General features: G+C 33.9%; 1 protein-coding gene across 1 annotated transcript in view; it reads left to right on the plus strand.

The window, feature by feature from the left end:
- The window catches only part of DNAH8 (dynein axonemal heavy chain 8), a 148202-nt gene that overhangs the window by 62586 nt on the left and 65200 nt on the right, over window positions 1–20416 (plus strand). Inside the window, exons 43-53 of the mRNA XM_054820742.1 lie at window positions 1104–1282; window positions 3256–3443; window positions 5386–5472; window positions 5579–5686; window positions 6462–6596; window positions 7233–7394; window positions 10949–11195; window positions 12526–12767; window positions 12848–12988; window positions 17066–17303; window positions 18285–18427. Coding sequence (XP_054676717.1) covers window positions 1104–1282; window positions 3256–3443; window positions 5386–5472; window positions 5579–5686; window positions 6462–6596; window positions 7233–7394; window positions 10949–11195; window positions 12526–12767; window positions 12848–12988; window positions 17066–17303; window positions 18285–18427 — 1870 coding nt within the window. The remainder of the gene's footprint in view (window positions 1–1103; window positions 1283–3255; window positions 3444–5385; window positions 5473–5578; window positions 5687–6461; window positions 6597–7232; window positions 7395–10948; window positions 11196–12525; window positions 12768–12847; window positions 12989–17065; window positions 17304–18284; window positions 18428–20416) is intronic.

Below are 20416 nucleotides of genomic sequence, written 5' to 3' on the forward strand. Positions count from 1 at the left end.
ACCAAAAATAACTTCCAACCTACAATTGTTCATTTTGCTACCTAAGTGGAGTATGTGCCTGTACAGGTTTTTTGAGCACTTTTATTTCTCCAGAAGAGATAGGACTGCTATTGTGACAGTATGGAAAGTTCAGTACATTTCTGCAGTGAAATGTACTGCCCTCAACAATCAAGTATATTTGATGCAAAATGTTAAATTCTACCCCAAAATTTGCCTTGACCCCAATAGAATTGTACAAGTAAAACCTTTATGTCACTTTAAAGTTTCTTATTGGTTAGAAAGCATTAAGGTCCGTGCAGTTCAAGTTTGGTATAACGTATTATAGTGATTCAAGCTAAACTGTAGGAACTAGTTAGTTGTTAAACTCTGTTCAATTATGGACTAAAACCAGGAATACTTCAGTTAAAAATGCTTTCAGAGTATGTTGAGTTGATTTCACAGTGAAGATACGCCATCATTTTTATAGGAACTTTGTAATTTAATTCTTTTAGCATTATTCTTCCATACACTACCATGAATGAAAATCTTAAAACTCATATATAACTACAACATTAGTCTAAACTTTTTAAGACTTAAAAAACCCCAAAAAACCTTGGGGGTGGGGGGTTTTCTTAGAATTGTTAAGACTTTTTATCCATAATTGTGGAAGGGGCCATATATCCTTATTCTTTCACACTTGAGGATTTAGACAAAGGTAACCCACCCTAACAAAATGTATACAGATTAAGATACTGCAGAATATGATGAGGTAGCAGAATTCAACAGCAGAATCTGCTCTTTATAGCTGCAAAAAGAGTTAGTGACAATTAAATTCCATTATGGTGTACATTTAATTTTTTAGCTCATCTAATATTCACGGTTTGTAACAAGCTAGATTAACACGAGAATTTTTTTTTTATAAGTAATGTTTAAATGCTGTTATTTTGCAACTTTTACTGCTCAGAACTTCCTGCACTCATGGAAATCAACAGAACTGCTTTATGAAGAAGTAATGTTTCAACATAAGAGCTGTAGAATCTATCACATAACTCATTGTTATCTTATATATATACACATATATCTTTCATATGATTTAATAAATTAATATAAATTAATATTTGTAGGTGCTATATAACTTTAGCTCAGGCTTTGGGAATGAACATGGGAGGAGCTCCAGCAGGACCAGCTGGAACTGGTAAAACAGAAACAACGAAAGATATGGGAAAAGCTCTGGGAAAATATGTAGTCGTCTTTAACTGCTCTGATCAAATGGACTTCAGAGGTTTGGGTAGGATTTTCAAAGGTAAGACTTCTTCATGTAGGATAGAAGAGACCTCCACAGGTCATTTAGCATGTGCAGTTAGAGCAGGTCGCTCAGGACCTTATTCATGTTGGGTTTTGAGTATCTCCAGGGGTGGACATTATGCAAGATCTCTGGGCCTCTGTTCAAGTGTTTGACCATCCTCGTGGTAACATTTTTTTTTTTTATACTTCCATTGACTTGGAATTTCCCCTATTGAAACCTGTGTCCACTGTCTCTTCTTCCACTGCACCTCTCAGAAGAGCCTGGCTCCAAGTTCTCGGTGCCTCCTGTTAGCTAGTTATGAACAGCAATAGGCTTTCCCCTTAGCTTTCTCTTCAGGCTGAACAAATCATATTCTCTCAGCCTCTCCCTCTGTGTCATGTCCAGTCACTGATCATTGTGGCAGCCATCTGCCGGACTCATGCAAGTATATCAATGTTTCTTCTCTATTGGTAAACCCCAAACTGGATACAACACTCCAGCTTCTATCTCACAAGTACAGAGTACAGGCAAACAATTTTCCTCAACATGCTGGCTACGCTCTTGCCCAAATGCAGCTGGCTACACTACAAGGACATCATTCTGATTCATGCTCAGTTAGCTGTTAAGCAGGACACCAGGTCATTTTCTGCAAAACTGCTTTGTGGCCAGTCAGCACTGACCCTGTATTGCTGCATGGAGTTATTCTGTTCCAGAAAAAGGACTTGAACTTCATCAGGTTTCTGTCAGCTCATTTTTCGAAGTTATGGCATTGAGAAGCAAGGGGTGAAACTATTAATTATTTTTTATATTTTTTTTGTAGCAAGCAAATAATTGTGGCAAAAAGTACCTAAAGCTATGGTTTTATAAACATATTGCCCCTTTGAAAGTCAACCTATTCAAATTTTAAAAATATCTTTGAGTACATGATAGAATCCCTTTAAAATGATTTAGCCTTAACTGTGTAACAATAATATACTTTGAATGCATTAGATAAATTTTTCAGTTTGAAATAGCTATCTTTCAGTACACGTGAAAGAAAACTACTGCCCACTGGTACTTTAATGTCATGTGGGAAAAAAAATGCTGCTACAAATTTTCTCATAAAAAGTTGCTAAAGGAACAACAAGTCTCTTAGTTGCTACTAAATACATGTTATTTTTCCAAACTGAAATTAGGCAACTGTGAAATTAATCCTTTATGAAAATGTTATTGTTATTAATACAGTGCTTCTAGATTTCTCTTGCCATTTAATTTTCTTTCTCTGTCTTCATCTTTCTTTCATAGACAAGTTCACACAGACCATTGTCCACTTTTTGCATTTTGTTGATATCCTGTACCATGACATGATAAACTTGTAGTTTAGTGTGGACTTAAAATGGTAATGCTTATGTATAGAGATATATGATCTAAAATTAATATTTTCTGTCTTAGGAGATTCAGAGTTTTATTTAAACCCCTAGTTAGTGCAAAAATAATTTAAATTTTTAATTTTAACCTTTACGATTTATGAGAGGCATGTAAAAATTAATTTAAAAGCATTGTGAAGGCTGGAAGAACCAAATGAAAATAAAAAAACTTGGGGTTTTTTTGTTGTAACATTTAGGGCTAGACTTTTCTAGGTCTAAGAAGTCACTTGTTAATCTAAAAAAAATAAAAATAATACAGCTTTTTGCAAATAATGGAATTGCTGCTTTACAATAAAAGGCTACATTCACAAAAAGATCTGGAAGAAAGATCTGCCAAATGGCCCAAGATATCAAAATATTTCTTCTGATTTTGATTCACTTTTAAAGCATTTTGTATAAATGAATGAATATTAATTCAAATTGATATGGAAATAGTCAGGTGGATTGGAGGAAGATAGTCCTTGGCCACAGGGCAATAAATAAAACTAATCTTATTTAATTATTTGAAGGAAAAGTTATCTAGTTCAGATATCTCAAATATGGATGAAGAACAACAGATAATAATTTTTTCTGTCCCTGTTTTAGGTCTTGCACAGTCTGGATCTTGGGGATGTTTTGATGAATTCAACCGAATTGAGTTGCCTGTCTTGTCAGTAGCAGCACAACAAATCTATATTATTTTAACAGCAAGAAAAGAAAGAAAAAAGCAGTTCATTTTTTCTGATGGAGACTGTGTAGACTTAAATCCAGAGTTTGGAATTTTCCTAACAATGGTAAATGTAGTAATAATTCCAGAGAAGTGTCAAACTATACTATATACAAGTTAATTAAATGGCAAGGTGAAAATAACTGATTGTATTAGTTAAGTGGTGCTGTTGCTATAGAATTAGACTAAACTACTGGAACACATAAATAGTCTGATTATTCATTAATTGCATGCCTTCATTTTTACTTTAAGATTATTGAAAAGGTTCATAATTATGCCCCTTCATTACTGTATTGCAATTCATTATGTAGACTAAGAGTTTGGCCAAACTTCCAGAATTCTCTGTGCTCATTGAGAGGACTGAAACACTAATATGCTTTATGACCTTAGCTTGAAATGCTTTAACAGTATTAGTGAGAAAGATACTGTAGGAAGAAAAAAAGAATATTCACTTAAAGCAGGAGATACAGGAAAGATTTTTTCAAAGACATTTGTCTTGTCTAATGTGTACTTTACATGGACATATAAAAAGAATTCTTCAAGGTGATTTACAGAAGACAAGTATGATGATTCTCAAATAAACAGCTCTCCTTGTACTAAGACCAGGTCTTTTCAAAATGTGTGGAAAATGTTACCAGATCCTTCATTTGTTGATACAGGGTGTGTCTAAGCTGGTAAATACAATGCTGGATGTTGACTTTTAGCCTTCTGTGGTGAAGGGGCCCTTTCTGCTTTCTGTGTCAATCCTGGAATCAGTGCACCGTTATGACAGAACTGTGCTTCTTATATCGTGAGGTTTTTACGAGTGGTATCTGAGATGCATTGTTCCCTTTCTTATAATGACTACTTGTGAAAAAGTTTTGCAGTATATATAGATCAACGTTAGGTCCCACAACTGAATGGATAATATGCGTAAAAACTATATGCAAGGCAGTATGTATAATTTTACCCCGGTTACCAACCATTATCCAAGGGAGAAACACAAACTCCTGGATTTAGAATAACTTTCAGAGTACGCTGTCTTGTTGCCATGGGGTTCCTGAGGCTTCATAGCACTAATTCCTGTATCTCATGGGCAAGGAATTTTATAGTGTATGTTTCCTAAGGCAGATGGCAATCCAAGATGACTTTATGGGAAATTAAAATCTTCACCTGCATGTCTGAGTGCAGGATGATAACTGAGGTCATAAATATCTTTTGACTGCTTCTAATTTCTTAAATGTCACCTGATGTCAGAGTTATTCCTCATGTTTGCAGCAAGTTTCCGGAACTCTTCATTAATCAAACTTTCTTGGTCATTAAAATTTTCTTCCATACAATTTTGTCGTAAAGTTTTCATGCTTTAATTTTGTTGACTGCATTATTTTTACTGTGTCATTACAAAATATTCTCTGGGTATTCTTGAGCCATTATTAAAATCAGTTCTGTCACTAAAAGAGAATTACATTTTCTTATGTGATTCTTACTTTAGCAGATAGGATTCACTCACAAACTATTACACATTCAGTGAGATTCTGTACTTTAAGGCTAGACTTGTTGACACAAGAAATAGAGAAGGACAACCTAATATTTCTTCACTGTAGACTGCTTGTATCCTCCATTATTATTATTATTATATTTTATTTTGGCTCTTGCTAGACACTGATTTTTTTTTTTTTATGTTACAAAACCTACCTCTTCTGTAAAATGGTAATGAAAACTTTATTTGCATTGGGAATACACTAGAAGAAATCAACCAACTAGATTGTATTCCATGAAATTTTAAAATTCTGATTGCTGGCTTGTTATGATAAAGAAATTCAGTTATTACTCTGGCAATTATACATAGGTTATTAAATTTGTAGTTATTGTTGAGGTTTTTTCTTCACGTTTTAATCGTTAGTAGACAAGAATTCCTGCTCTGAGCAGATCTAGGTATTTGTGCATAACTTTACATTTATCGAACAATCAAAATAAATAACATCCTTTTTACTGTTGTGGATAATAATGCAGTATGTTTTCTTATATAGAATCCGGGATATGCTGGGCGTCAAGAACTACCAGAAAATCTCAAAATTCAATTTAGAACTGTTGCAATGATGGTTCCAGATAGACAGGTACAATTACTGACAGAACCAAAAGAAAAAAAAAAAATTTACTTTGCTTACCTATCTTCAGAAACACTAATGGAATTTCTAAAAAAAAAAAAAAATTGTATTTCAGATAATTATAAGAGTTAAGCTTGCAAGTTATGGATTTATTGATAATGTGGTCTTGTCTCAGAAATTCTTTGTTCTTTATAAACTTTGCGAGGAGCAGCTCACTAAGCAGGTACTGTTATGTATTCCCTTCCTCTTTGTCTTTCTATTTACACAATACAACGCCTTAGGTTTTGGTTTGTGCAGATTGTTTTCGAAGCATCAGTTTTATACTTTTTACAAAATATTGAAGTAGTTTAAATATAATTCACACCAATCTCTCTAAAATTTTTAAACAAATAACCATGTTAATTCATGTGTATGTAGTCCCATACACGCATTTGTTTAATTGTTAAAGGATGGCAGTTTGTAGTTGCAAGTCCATAAGGTTCTCTGCTTAAACATGGCAGCCAGGTAAAAATTAACCTCGTGATGTCATTTTTCTGTAAGAATTATCTCGGACTAGAGAAAGTAGTTGGAAATTAGAAACTGCAGGAGGTACACCATGATTTTGATTTAAGTTGCCTTTGTCCCCATAGCACTGCTTTGATCTGAGGTCCTGGCTTTAAGCTGCCTTAGTTGGAAAGACCCAGTCTGGAATGGAACTCTTATTTTTTTAGAACCCTGCTATAGAGAGGCTACAGAATAATCTCAATATGGCATTATAAATGGTGAAGTCAATTCAATTTAAATTAGAAAAGAAAAACCATATAGCGCCCCCCCCCAAAAAAAATAGCCTCAATATCCTTTATTTATTTTAATACAATAATTCCTAAACAGCAGCAACAATTCCTACCTTTTCCAGGCAGGGCAACTATACTATACAACATGCAAGTAAGGTTTGATACACTGATGAAATAAAGCTAGAGAACTTGTTAGTGATGCATAAGCCTTTTCCCACTCTCTAGGTCCATTATGACTTTGGTCTGAGGAATATCCTTTCAGTACTGAGGACTCTTGGATCTCAAAAGAGGGCCAGGCCAAATGAAAGCGAATTAAGTATTGTTATGAGAGGTCTAAGAGATATGAATCTTTCTAAGCTGGTAAGAATCTAATTTAATATTTTAGCACCATGTATAGGCAAGTCTACTAGATATTTTGTGGGGTTTTGTAGATTAGGAAAAAATCTCAAACATCCTTTAAAAGTTGAAACATGGTAATCGTCATATTATTAAACAGCAATGAGAGTTTATTAGACTTGAAAACAGTGCTCAGGGTGCAAAAGTTCAAATAGGTTAATAATGGCTTAACTGCGAGTGTGACATTTTATATACTGAGTTGTGTACAGACTGACTATTGTACCATAAGTAAATAAACAGAATGGTTTGAGTATCCGCTAAGTTAGACTTTTAAAGATTTCTTTCCAGATAGGACGTTCTTTCCTATGTATGCTGCAGGTGTTTTACAAATCTATTTTACAAATAGATTCCAGTGTCTACTCAGTGGGAAATTTCTTTCAATTTTGAATTTATTTCTTACATGGCATATGGATGACATTATCAAAATGCTGGTTTTGTAGTGAGTTGTCCTGTTGGCTTGTCCTGGCTGTGAACATAAGCATCTGTAGTTAGAAAATATATTCTTACTGTTTATTATTTTAAAATAGAGATTAATTTTTGTTTGAGAACATTCTTTGGATAACCATGTTTAAGCACTTAACTTTTTTTTGTTTGTTTCAGATAGATGAAGATGAGCCTTTGTTTCTCAGTCTTATCAATGGTCTTTTTCCGGGGTTGCAATTGGACAGTAGTACTTATGCTGAGCTTCAGGCTGCAGTAGCTAATCAGGTTGAAGAAGCAGGATTAATTAACCATCCACCATGGAATCTTAAGCTTGTTCAGGTAAAACTTTTTTTTTTTTCCCAAAACATTTTTAACAAGCAGGAGTCAGAACACCATGTTAGTAGCTAAACCACTGTCTCACTCAAGGACCTGTGCTTCTAATACGGGGAAAAAAGAAAGGTTGTGCGTACACCACACTAAGGAAGACCAATCCAAGGGACTTACATTTTTATTTCTTTAAATTATCCAGAAGAGGAAAAAAATACCTTAAAGCATGCTATTAACTCAGCATTTCCCAGATATGGTAGTGCATCTAAGTTATCTGGATGAAGCAAGGCACCTACGTGGGTCTCTGAACATGAGTTTCATAGATCAGAGTAGGGGCAGTAGGGCATAAGATGAATTGTGAGGCATTTTGAAGGCCGAAGCAGTAACTAAAGAGTGAGAAGAAACACAGGGCACAACTCCTGCTAAGTAGGAGGAGAGAGCTAAAAGACCTTTATAAGGGCGAAGAAAAATGTAGGAGGTATGTATTTCTGACTTAAATACATTTCTGTAATGAAGAAGAGTCATCATGATGAGTTTAATCAGACATTGTAGTAAACAAAGTTGTTTTGTTTTTCCTCAAAGTTTTGAGAACCTGTACAGTGGTTGGGTAATCATCCAGCTTATCTGTATTGAGTTGAAAGAGTTGAAGTGTAAGGATGCATAGAGCATATATGTCTATAACAAGGTTAAGCATGAAATTGAACATGCATGTAGGTACTATAAAATGAAAGAACCAAAAATCGTGTCAGTAAGAATGACACTGGCATACAAAGGGAATTGTTTCTCTCAGGGACAGGCATGATTGAAATATTAAAGCTGTAAAGAGATTTAGAGGCTTTCTAGACTACAACAAGTAGTGAACACGCCCAGCTACTATCAATTTGTATCTGTAGTGTTCAAAGCTAGCATCCTTCTGAAGTGCATTAGCCACCTGAATACTGTGGAAAGACCCCACCTAAGTGGAATATGCATCCCTCTGTTACCTGCATACAAAAGTTTTAGTAAAAATGAGTGAGAAAACACATAGAATCTGAACAAGAGACTGTGTAGAAAAACTTGTTGCAAAGTTGTTTACATAAAACAAAAAGTTGCTTAGTTTTGACATGAATAACTCTTGGTTCTTGGCACTTGAGGAATAGAGAAATAGACCCTGTGTGCTGGCAGCTTGGCAGGAGTGTAATATGTTTTGTTTACCTTGTGTTGCAAGCTCTTTAGACTTGGAGTGTGTTCTCATTGAAAAAAAAAAAAGATAAAATTGTTAAGGTGTTGCAAGAAATTGTTTTGACTTCAGAATATTTGTAAGACATTATGTTTAGTAAATTAATCATTTAATGATTAAACTGTAACTTTGGATTATGATAATTTGTGTTTAGTGTGGAATAATCTTTAAGATGTGTTGTTGATTAAAGAATATGTAGTTTTTAATATGAAGGAAAAAAGGTACTTAAATGGCTTTTTGGACCTGTACCCCAACGTAACATTTAAATGGCTGATAGTTGTATTTCTGATATGCAATCATGTTTGCAACTAGCTTTGAATTTAATATTAAAGACAGTTAACTCATGTTCTGATGATCTTTATGCCAACACACTCCCCTATACATATCCTTCTTTGAAAAGCAAACTTAACAAATGCATCAGACTAACAACTCAAGAAATATAGGCACTGACTGAACAATTATAAATTGACAAGCTAGAAAGGTAACTAGAGCATTGTTGCTTTATGTCTTTTTATTCTACTCTTTTTTGAGAACATACTTTAATTATTGATGATAATGATGTTTTTAAACATTATGACTTTGTTGGTTTCCTGTGCTCTCTGCTTCTTTGGTTTTTTTCTGCATGCAGGCAACAAGATATGAACTCTTTTATTTGTAATACTATGCTTTAAACAGTGATCAGCTTTACTTTATTTGCTATATTGCTCATTGGGATTGAGCTTGTAGCATTAATTAGTGAAATAGATTATTATTATTTTGTTTCATTAATTGATGAAATTGAATTTTGCTTTGTAAAATTTGTCAGCCAGAGAAGAATTATGCTGTCTTCTAATTTTCATCTTTTACGTATCTCTACTTTTTGGATAATTGTTAAACACTGTTAATGGTTAAGACTAATAATCTTTACCATTTCTAATGGCTGAAAATGCTATTGCTATAGAAGCATTTATTTGTAATTTTGGGAGTATAGCTCCATCAACTGACAAAAACATTATACCCTATGGAAATATGTTTGCAACTTTCTGAAATGCAGCCTTGGAATAGAGACTTTCTGAAAGTGCAGGCCTTGAAGTGCTAGGCTTCTTCAGTGGCTGTACAGTCTTAAATTAGAAACTACATCATTGGTTCTTATGAACTAAGTATCTTGAAAGAAACTAGATGTAAACCAAGAAAGGGACTCTGACTTTTGTGCTTATTACCAGATTTATGAAAATTTCCAAACTTGTATAGCTTAAACAAAACTGCTGTGTGATTTGTTGAATGAGAGCAAAATATACAATACTTTACAATATTCTACAAAGGGCAACATTCTGTCTTATGTTACTTCACAGCAACTAAAATATCATGTCTCTGTTAGCAAACGAGAGGTATATTTATGGCTCTGCTCAGGCTTCACCTAGTTTACAGAAGATTTTGCTCCACATTCTTCAGGCTGGATCTGTATTGTCCTTCACACAGCTTCACATTGATGATCAGCATGATTTTTGCATGGGAGAAAAACACTTTTGACCATCCTGCTTAAAGTCACATTCCTCATCTTATTCGCGGCTTAACATTGCTGGTCATAGCAAGATTGCTCATGCCTTAACAAATTCCATCTTCCACTGGGAATAAGAAATTTGAAATTGTCAGGTTCATGGTGGACGTGATCTTAGTTTAGATTTGCGGTGCCTGTAGATCTTCCTCCTGGACTGGTACATTTGGCTTGCAGAGGACGCAACTGTATATGCTTCTTTTTCTTACAAGGTTCTGTCATCCAGGATGACTATTACCTTTTTGTTCCTTTCAGTCGCAAGATTTTTTTTTTTTTTCATTCAAAAAGAGATACTTGTGTAGGCAGACCCTGCCACTTCTATAGCAAGCCTAAAGCTAGTATTGAAAGAAAAATAGAAAAAAAACCTGTCCTGAACCTAAACCCATCCACAATCCTGTAGGAAGTGTCCCTGTGTTTGTTTCATATACTCAGGTATTTTAGCACTGTAGTCATTAGTCATTCTTCTGTTGCATTAATGTTTTGCTACTATTAATTTTTCCTTTTAAATAATACAGAAAACCCTTTTTTAAATCTAGTAAAATTATTTTCAGTTGCTTTTAAACTTTAGGCAAGATTTAGTTCTGTAAACTGTTTTATAGTAAACTTGCTTCGTGCTTAGATTAGGATATGAAGGTATGTACTATTCCATAAAACACTAAAAATCAGTAAATGCATGCTGATTTCAATTCTGAGCATATAATTTGTGTATCTATCTCATACATTTATAATCACTGTCTATCAAATGTATTAAATGCAAGCAAAAATCTTCCAAAAGCATATATTTCTTAAAATATTTTGGGGTTTTTTTAATAGTTGTATGAAACTTCTCTAGTACGTCATGGGTTGATGACACTTGGACCTAGTGGATCTGGAAAAACAACGGTCATAACTATATTAATGAGAGCACTGACAGAATGCGGCCAACCTCATAGAGAAATGCGGATGAACCCCAAAGCTATTACTGCTCCTCAAATGTTTGGAAAACTAGATGCTGCAACTAATGATTGGACAGATGGAATCTTTTCTACACTGTGGAGGAAAACACTGAAAGCTAAAAAGGGTATGTGAATACTTTGTGTGTGGTATCATAAAAATACCTCTTGTATGATATTCTGAAAAAAATCATCTTGAATTTACAAATGTGGTGAAGTTACCTCTTGAGAGAAACTATAGATGAGGTTACAGTTCACTTCTCAAGAAAGAGCAGCAGTTTAAAAATTTATTATTTCAGTAGTATATCTACATTAAAAATTGTTATTTTCCTTGCCACTTCAGTTCTACAGTGCAGATGTGTTATTTGGAAGCTGATAAATTATATTTTAGATTTACTTGTACTAATTGCACTAGGTTTAAAATAATGTGGGTTTCTGTGTTTCTTATTCCCATATTTATATTTCAGTATTTTAGGATTGGAATACTGAAATTCCTTTTCACAGTGATTAATTTGTATCTGAAAAAAATAAAAATATTTATATTAAAGGGAATTCTTCTAGGGAACCTTCCTAAAAGGAGGTTCTTTTTTTAAAAAAGAAAGTTGAATTTTTTATATTGGAAATGTCTTATGTTTTCTCTATTGGAAATTTTCTATATTCAAAACAAATCCAGAATTTTAAAATTTCATTGCCAAAATTTAGGCATTTTCATCTATATTTGTTTCAAAATACAAGAAAAACAATTAAATTTTCAGAATTTATGAGTGATGATCATTTTAATTAACTTAAATGGTATCTGTGAATATTCAATGCCTCATGTTTAGTTACCCAAAGAACCCTTATTTTATAAACAAAATGCTAAATTCCCCATCCCCCTTGTGCTACTCAGGATGGTGGGGAGAGCAGGGGACAACGTGGGATGGGACAGGAGGAGGAAGGAGTGAGAGTTAGATTATGTTGGGAAAGAAGAAATTGAGCCTGGAGAAAGAAAAGGGGGAGGGGGAAAGTAGTTCTAGTTTTTTGTCTTTGTTTCTCATCATCCAAGTCTATGTTAATTGGCAATAAATTAATTTTCCCCAAAGTCGATTCTGTTTTGCCTGTGATGGTAGTTGGTAAGTGATCTGTCTTCACCTCAACCCACAAGCATTTTCATCTTATTTTGTCCCTCTGTCCTGTTGAAGAGGTGGAGTGAGAGTGTCTGACAGCCAGCCAAGGTTATCTCACCACAGATGTTCAGCATTATAAAAATATACTTGTGCCCTCATTTGTTACTAATTGTTTCAAATATAGTTCCTTAACTATGTGTGCAATTTATACAGTAGTGAGCATCCATGGAGATGGCAGAAATTACAGTAAATAAAATACATTTTTATACATTAATTTCATCTTTTGTAAACCTATTTTCTTGCTCTTTCAGCATGGTGATATGAACTATATCTATTTTGATTATTTTTCCAGGTGAAAATGTGTTTCTGGTTTTAGATGGTCCTGTAGATGCAATCTGGATTGAGAATCTAAATTCAGTTTTAGATGATAACAAGACCCTCACTCTAGCAAATGGAGATCGAATTCCTATGTGTCCTACATGTAAACTGTTATTTGAGGTCCATAACATTGAGAATGCCTCTCCAGCAACAGTTTCTCGAATGGGTATGGTCTACATCAGTTCTTCTGCCCTCAGCTGGAGACCAATATTGCAAGTAAGATTATCATTGCTGGCTACTCCTAACTTTACCTTGTTATACATTTTATACAGAAATATATTGTGGATGTTTTTCAGGCATGGCTGAAAAAACGTTCTTCTCAAGAAGCTGAAGTTTTACAAAGTTTGTATGATAGAATTTTTGAACCAGCATATACATATATGAAACTAAACCTTAATCCAAAAATGGAGCTTCTGGAATGTAACTACATTATGCAGGTAAAACAGATACTGTGTAAGTCTATATGAATTGACTGACTGCAGTAAGTGGACAGAAATGGCAAAGAGAACATTTAATAGCAATAAAATTTAATTTGAAAACATCATTTCCTAACAAAGAAAACCTCAGACTCAATATTTGTTTCTTAGGCAATATAAGGGGAACTGTTAGAGATGTGCAGAAGAAAACCTTTACTTCTCTTTATCACTTCATATGTAGGCTAATCTTCTGTCGACAGGAATTTGCAGGCTTCAGTAAGTTTTCAGAAGCATACGTTTAATAAGCTAGTGATGTCATTCCAGTTCTTTTAATACCAAACAGATTGTGGTAAGGGTCAGTCTAACCCTACTGGTAGTGTCAGTAGAGAGAGTCAAGAATAATTCTAATTATCTTTTTATCTCCAGATGTAATAGCCATGGTTCTGTCAGTCAGCTCTTCCAAGGTCAATGTAGTAATTTTTGCCAGTACCTTCTTATCAATTGGAATTCTACCTTGAGTGGAGTCCAAACTTTATCAGTGACTTGTTAATAATAAATTTATATATCTGGTAGATTTTGCAAGAAGCATCAGTCCTATACTGCATGTCTCCAGCTGATTTGTTTATGAGTCTGTTGTCATCTGCAGATTCTAAGTCTCCAGAATCTCCATTTGTCCATGTAATCTCAGTTTTATATTGACACTCTCATAATAAATTCAGTAGTGCCTTTGAATCAGAGGGTAGACAAGATAATATTTTGGATAACACTTCAATTTAATATTAAACTAGTCAATTTGCACTCAATCTCTCTTTACTGTTCATTAGGGATTTAGCTTCAGATTTTCAACAGTTTGAAATATTTTGCTGCAAATTAATAGACACAGTAAATGCTGCAAAGATTAACTGTGCAGTATCAAATGGAATTAGAATATCTATAGAAATGAAGTCCACAGGCAGAAACTAACTTGCCAGTTTATGATGGTAAACAAGATAGATGTGCTATGTACAAAATTTTTAGAGAGATAATTTTCTTTTTTTTCTTCTACATTTGCTATCTGTGAAACATGTGACTGAATTGATGTTGTCTAGTTCCGGGAAAAGTCTTCCATGAAGAAGTTTCTATGTTATTTTTGATTAGGGCTTGTTGGGAAGTGTGAGCAAGTCAGTGCTCTACACGTACTGCTTGGTCAGGGAAATATTTCCCTGATTTAACTTGTATTGAATATTTATTCCTGTGAAATAAAATCTCTAATAACTTTCTGTCACAGGTGTGACAGAGTAAATAACCCTTAGTGGATCTCAGTGAGACCAGAGATTTTACTGTACTTAATCATTTCACAGGTTCACTTTCTCTCTTGCTTCCCCTCTCCAGTGTTACATTCACTTAGTCTTGATTTCCATTCCCAGTAAGGATTTCATTCTTGGTGTGGGAAGGTAGGGCAAAAAGTTGTGTTGGTTTCTGTGCTGTGCAGCTGCTTGCAACTATCAGGTTTGGCCATTACTTCACGAGATTTCTTGGCATCATCCAGCATTTGTCTACATGCATCTCTCTGATCTCCAGGATCTTCCCCCATTTCCAGGATCTTTCCTCCAACCAGGATCTTCACCTTCTTCTTTCTAGGCCTCTTCCCGCCCCCCCCCCCCCCCTTAATTTGTGGACCCTCCTTTTCCACACCACCTCCCCTTTGCAGAACTGTAAGATCCCAATTTTGCCATCAATGGTCTATGTGCAGAAGCACTGTACCTTATCAGCCTCCTGATTGGTGGTTCTGTCTTATGTCTCTTTATTAATTGTGGGATTCAGGATGTGCCACTTTTGTTTAGGTCAGGTGTTTTCAAAATTTACAACCATCTCAAACCAGCTGCGTCTACCAGATAGCAAACTTGTACTTGACCTCTAAAGTTCAGCTTTGGATGTTCACCCACACATGCACGTGTACCAAATTATCTGCCATTTGTTAGCATTCACAACTTAAGCTGGTTTTTCATCTACAAAAGCTTCAGAACAGTTTTATATAAAAAGTCATCTCACCTTTGCTTTCCTCCTTATAATTTCCACTTAATTTCTAACTATGTATATTCCAGTATTGTTCCTGAATGATTTTTTTTTTTCTACTGTTTTTACTTATTTGTTTTTCTTTTGACTGTTTACCATCCTCTGGCCTACCTCTTTAGGTGAACAAACATAATTTCTTTTAGGTGATTCAACACATTTTTTTGTTTAGGGTTATCCTGCCTTACAAGTCAATAAATTTGTAGCTAAAGGAGATCTGATTGCTGTGGTCTGCATGAAGGAACAAAGGTGTTTCACAAAGTTCTTTACCAGGGATTTACATGGAAACTAAGCAGTCATAGCAGAAAACAGGAGGTTTATTCTATATAAATAACTGACTAGAAGATAGGAAATGTGTGACTGGAGTATCAGTTCTTAGGAAGGACAAAGGTTACCACTGATCCTGAGGTACCTTTGCGGAGACCAATGCCATTCAAAATGTTCATAAACAATTTGGAAAAGTTTTAGGTGAAGAAGTTTACTGATGATACTAAATTATTCAGGGTAGTAAGGACGAAACAGCTAACCATGAAGAACTGTAGACAGACTTTATGAGACTGAATAAATAGGTAATAAAATGGCAAATGAAATTCAGTGAAGATAAGCATGAAGGAGTTCACACAGGGGGAAGAAAACAAACTGTTCAATGCCATGAATAGCAGACCTGTGGAACATCTTGACAAAGGGTGTTATAGATGATAAAAGTTTATGTAGGTTCAAGACCAGTGTTGATATTTTCAGGGTGGAAAAAACCATAGAGGATTACTAAACCCAGAAGAAGTGTATTTGGTTCAGAAAGCCCCAAGCTGACAAGAATAACAGCAGGAAGTACCACCCCCACTACCACCACAAGCCAAGACAATTTTTCCTTTGTTTTCACCCTTCTCTAAGCATCCACTTTTTCTCACTCTTGCAGATGAGATGCTGGGCAAGCTGAAGTTTTCATCTGATTTGTTGTAACCATTTGTGCAGTTTTATAAATCAGTTTATTTTTTTGTTTTCTTTCTAGAAAAACTTTTTACAGAATATTGCTAAGACCCAGAGCATCATGGGAAATTTTGAACTTGAGCTTGTATTTGAGGGAACAAAAAGATATTGTTCAGATAAACTGGAACATAGCCTGTCCTGGAAATAATTAGATAAATCGATTGTCTTCCAAAGAAAAGAAGTGACATTATTTTAACATTATGATGTGTAAAAAAAAAGATTAATCACTATTAATTAAACTGAATTTTAAAGTAATCAAAAGTCTTCTAACTATTTAGGTCCTTTAGGCTGCATTAAAACTATATAATACTGCATTACTTCCCACTTCCAGTATGAGATCTACAACAGCATAAAAAATACTAGTTCCAAGAGCTGATTGAAAATCTGCTTCACTGTTAGAAAGACCTATTTTGAGACAGTGTGCTTGATGCTGCCTTGTATAGAAAGGGAATATGAGTGATGTTATCTAAGAAAGTCAAACATCTGGCTTCATGGCAACATCACAGAAATGTAGATAGCAAGTTAGTAGAATCTAGTTCCTTATAAACAGAGTGAAGCAATCATAAAATGGGATATTTTAATTTTTTTTAACACAAAATAGAAGTTAATGCGATAGATGCATTAATTGACCATAATTAAGATAAATACATTAGACAGATGCTGAAAATTCTTCCATGCTTAAAGATGGAAAGAAATGGCTAGGCTCCACCTACTTCTTGGAGTTCTGAATCTCTCACTAGACATTTATAAAATCCCTTAAAAAGCTGTTCTGTTACTGTAGCTCTTAAATGACGTTTATTATATAGGCATAATTTAAAAGGATAGTTGATGATCAAATTACTTAAGTAACTTTGAAAATTTTAACCAGTTTTACATAAATATCTATTTTCTTGGGTTTGTAGTTCTGAATTTTATATTATTCTTTGCTAACATGTATTGATTTTCAAATTATGATTTAAAGTTTGAATACATATAAATAATGCATGTGCATATATGTATAAAAATAAAAAGTTATTATGTAATATTTTCTTAATGCATAATATTTTTAAATATTTTCAGTCTATTAATCTTCTGGAGGGTTTGATTCCATCAAAGGAAGAAGGTGGTTTATCAACTATATTTCATCTGCATAAATTGTTCTGCTTTGCAATAATGTGGAGTTTAGGTGCCCTTCTGGAGTTGGACAGTAGAGATAAACTTGAAGCCTTCATTAGAGCTCATGATAACACATTAGACTTACCAGAAATCTCCCCTGGCACCAGTCAAACAATGTATGAGTTTTTTGTTACTGATTATGGTAAGAAAAAGCACTAACATTCTTTTTTATATTGGCATTTTAAAACTGAGTATAGCTTCTTTGAAATTTAAAATTACTCCTTTAGTCTTTATTATGCAATCATACGAGCAGAGGTTTTTGATGACAGTATAGTAGCAACAAGGATTCTGTATGCAGGGCCTCTGTGGAGGTAAAAAGTCAGTAACAAGGGATAGAGTACTCATTGGTAACAGTTTCTTATTTCTTTTGTTTTAAATTTCATTCTTACAGATTTATTTTCTTTTACCTTAACCAGCCTATAGTTTTTAATTAAGCTGGTTTAGCCTAAATGAATATTAATTTTATATTTAATTTCCTCACAGATTTTTTGTTAAAAAATATAATCTGATTTTAATTCCACTTAATTATTTATTCATGTCTGATATCAGTAATAAGTCTTACAATTTATGAAACTGTAAGAATTGTATGATATATTGAATATTGTGAATATTGATATTTTTAATAGCATGATATATTCCACAAGGGATTTATAGTTTAAATAACACAATTTCACAGAGAACTTACTGTTCTTTCAGAGTGTATTCTCACATAAATACATCTATTTCTCTTGTATCCAAATTCAGATGTTTTTTTCGCCAGCAATGTTGATTTAGTGTACACATACACAATCTGTATTCTCACGTTTTATAATTTTTCACCAGCAGTGTGACAATGAGTTTCTACGTAAACATTCTTTGTATTATTTTATTTAGATAGATATATATGAATTTAAGAAATATGAGTATATTTAATAGGATTGTAGCCTGATTAGAGGTCATGACTTTAGTGTGTCCTTTGTTAGATGTGTTTTAGCTAGATTTGAGAAAATTTATCCCTTTTTATACTTTGTAGTACTTCACCCATAACATCTAGGATTTTTGTTTTGTTTTGTGCTAAGAAAATGTTGACCACTAACAAAATATTGTGAGATATTTTCCTCTTTTTTTTTTTTGGTCACTTCAGGTGACTGGGAGCACTGGAGTAAAAGAGTTCAGGAATATGTTTATCCAACAGATAGTGTCCCAGACTATGCTTCTATTCTGGTTCCAAATGTTGACAATACCAGAACTCAGTTTTTGATAAACACAATTGCAAAACAACAGAAAGTAAGTACAGGATTACTTATTTAAGCACATACCTACTATATGAAATAAATAGAAACCTACTTATAAAGTAACTGGGAGTTGTAATCATTCTTCATATTCTGTATCTAGTCATTGCTTGCATCATTATATACATATTGCTCTATTTTTATTTTCTTAACATGAACCTCTGTGCTTATTTCTGTGTGTAGGCAAAATGTTTAAAATATCCTTTTTATAAAATATTTTTTGTCATAAAAGTTTAACTCCAACCTGTCATTTTTCACAGAGAAAGACATAAAAACTTGTTCTTAGTCTTTACATGAAATTAATTTTTCTGATTTGTATCAGATTAGGGAAACAAGGAACATAAATTTCACTAAAACCCTGAAATTCCTAGCCTTCACTCTTCTTTTTTTTTTTTTCTTTCTTTTTTCTTCTTCCTCTCATTAAGAAAGCTGTAGTTAATAGCACTGGCCACAACTATAGAAAAAGAGAGAACGCTCATACAGCTTTAACCAATAGAACCAATCTGGTATCATAGCTTTTGACATTAAACAATAGTTTTTGAAATATATATAGGCCTATTTTCAAACAGAGGAAGATCTAAAAAATATATATGTTGCTTTAGCACAATGCTTTTAATAACCCTAGCAACTTCCTATGGAAATCTTTTTCAGCTTGTGAAATATAAGTCAATGTACTCCCTTCTTAGTAGCTGGAGCCAATATTAGAAAAACCACAAGTGCATAAGCCAGTGCTGGGATCTGTTTTCTTCTGTAAAATTCTGGGATTTGGACTGAAAACCTGTTGATTGGGTATGATGAAACTGTTCCAGAGGCCGTTATGTGGCTGTGCCTTTGTTGTGTCTGACACAAATTACAAAAACACGTGAAATCTTTTTATTTGGAAACAAAGAATTAATCTTTGTATGCTAATGCCATCAGAGATATTATTATATTTCCAGGAACATTCTTTTGGCTGTCATTGTAAAGGAAATAACAAACATTGAAGTCTTCCAAAAAGAGTCTGAAATCTGGCATTTTCCACAATTCAGTGTTTCTGTGGTTTGTACCTCCCTCTCTTCAGTAGAAAAGTTTCATCATTCAGTGTGCAATGGGACTTGTCTGTGCTTCCCTGTTGAGCAGAATGTTTCCCTCCATGGAAGCAGTCACCTTGCTTTGTGTTCAATCATTTTTTGTTATTTGGTAAAGTTTGATTTAATCACATTTTGAACTATGATAGAAAAATATCTTCTTTTTTTCTTCCTGGATCACATCACAGCAGCATGACCTTTATTTCCAGCTACAGCTGAATTACATGTACAAGATGAAACCAAAGTGATGCTTTACAGCTGGCTTCACTTGTTGGTTCTGCAAATTTATTACTATCACCTGTGTTATCATGGTTAATTGATCACTTCGATGTTCAAAAGCAGGGTGAAGAATGAGACCGTGTTTAGCATTGTGGCTATCTGTTAGAGAGCATTAATTTAAAGGAAAAGCAAGCCAGTCAGGTGTACCTGAGCATTTCAAATCTCCTGCAAGGAATCTTCCGCATTATCAACTTCAGTGCTCACAATCATAAATAAATACATCCTCACTTTTGCAAACTGATTATATTCCTTTCATGGAGTGGATATAATAATGAAGATAATACCATCTGTCAAAAACATAAGTAGGATGAAAATCTAAGCTAGAAAAAAAAGATTCTTACATGTCTGAAAAAAAGAGCAGGGTTCTTGTCTAGCTCACTTTCATGAGCTGAAATGGGAGATTTCTGTAAAAGCTTTAAGAGAAAGGAAAGAAGTATTAATCCTTTGGTTCAGCAACTTTCTGATTCTGATTAAGATTTTACCAAGATAAGAAGGAAACCAGAGAAGACTTTCTTCTTTCTTGACACATTTATTGCTTGCTTTGTGTTTTGGTTGGGTTTTGTTTTTTTTTTTCCAGGGAAATGACACTTAGTGTACAGATTAACCAGAAAATAATTTATATAATATTATATATATTT

Source organism: Grus americana, chromosome 3, assembly GCF_028858705.1.
Source record: "Grus americana isolate bGruAme1 chromosome 3, bGruAme1.mat, whole genome shotgun sequence".
Taxonomy (NCBI): Eukaryota; Metazoa; Chordata; class Aves; order Gruiformes; family Gruidae; genus Grus; species Grus americana.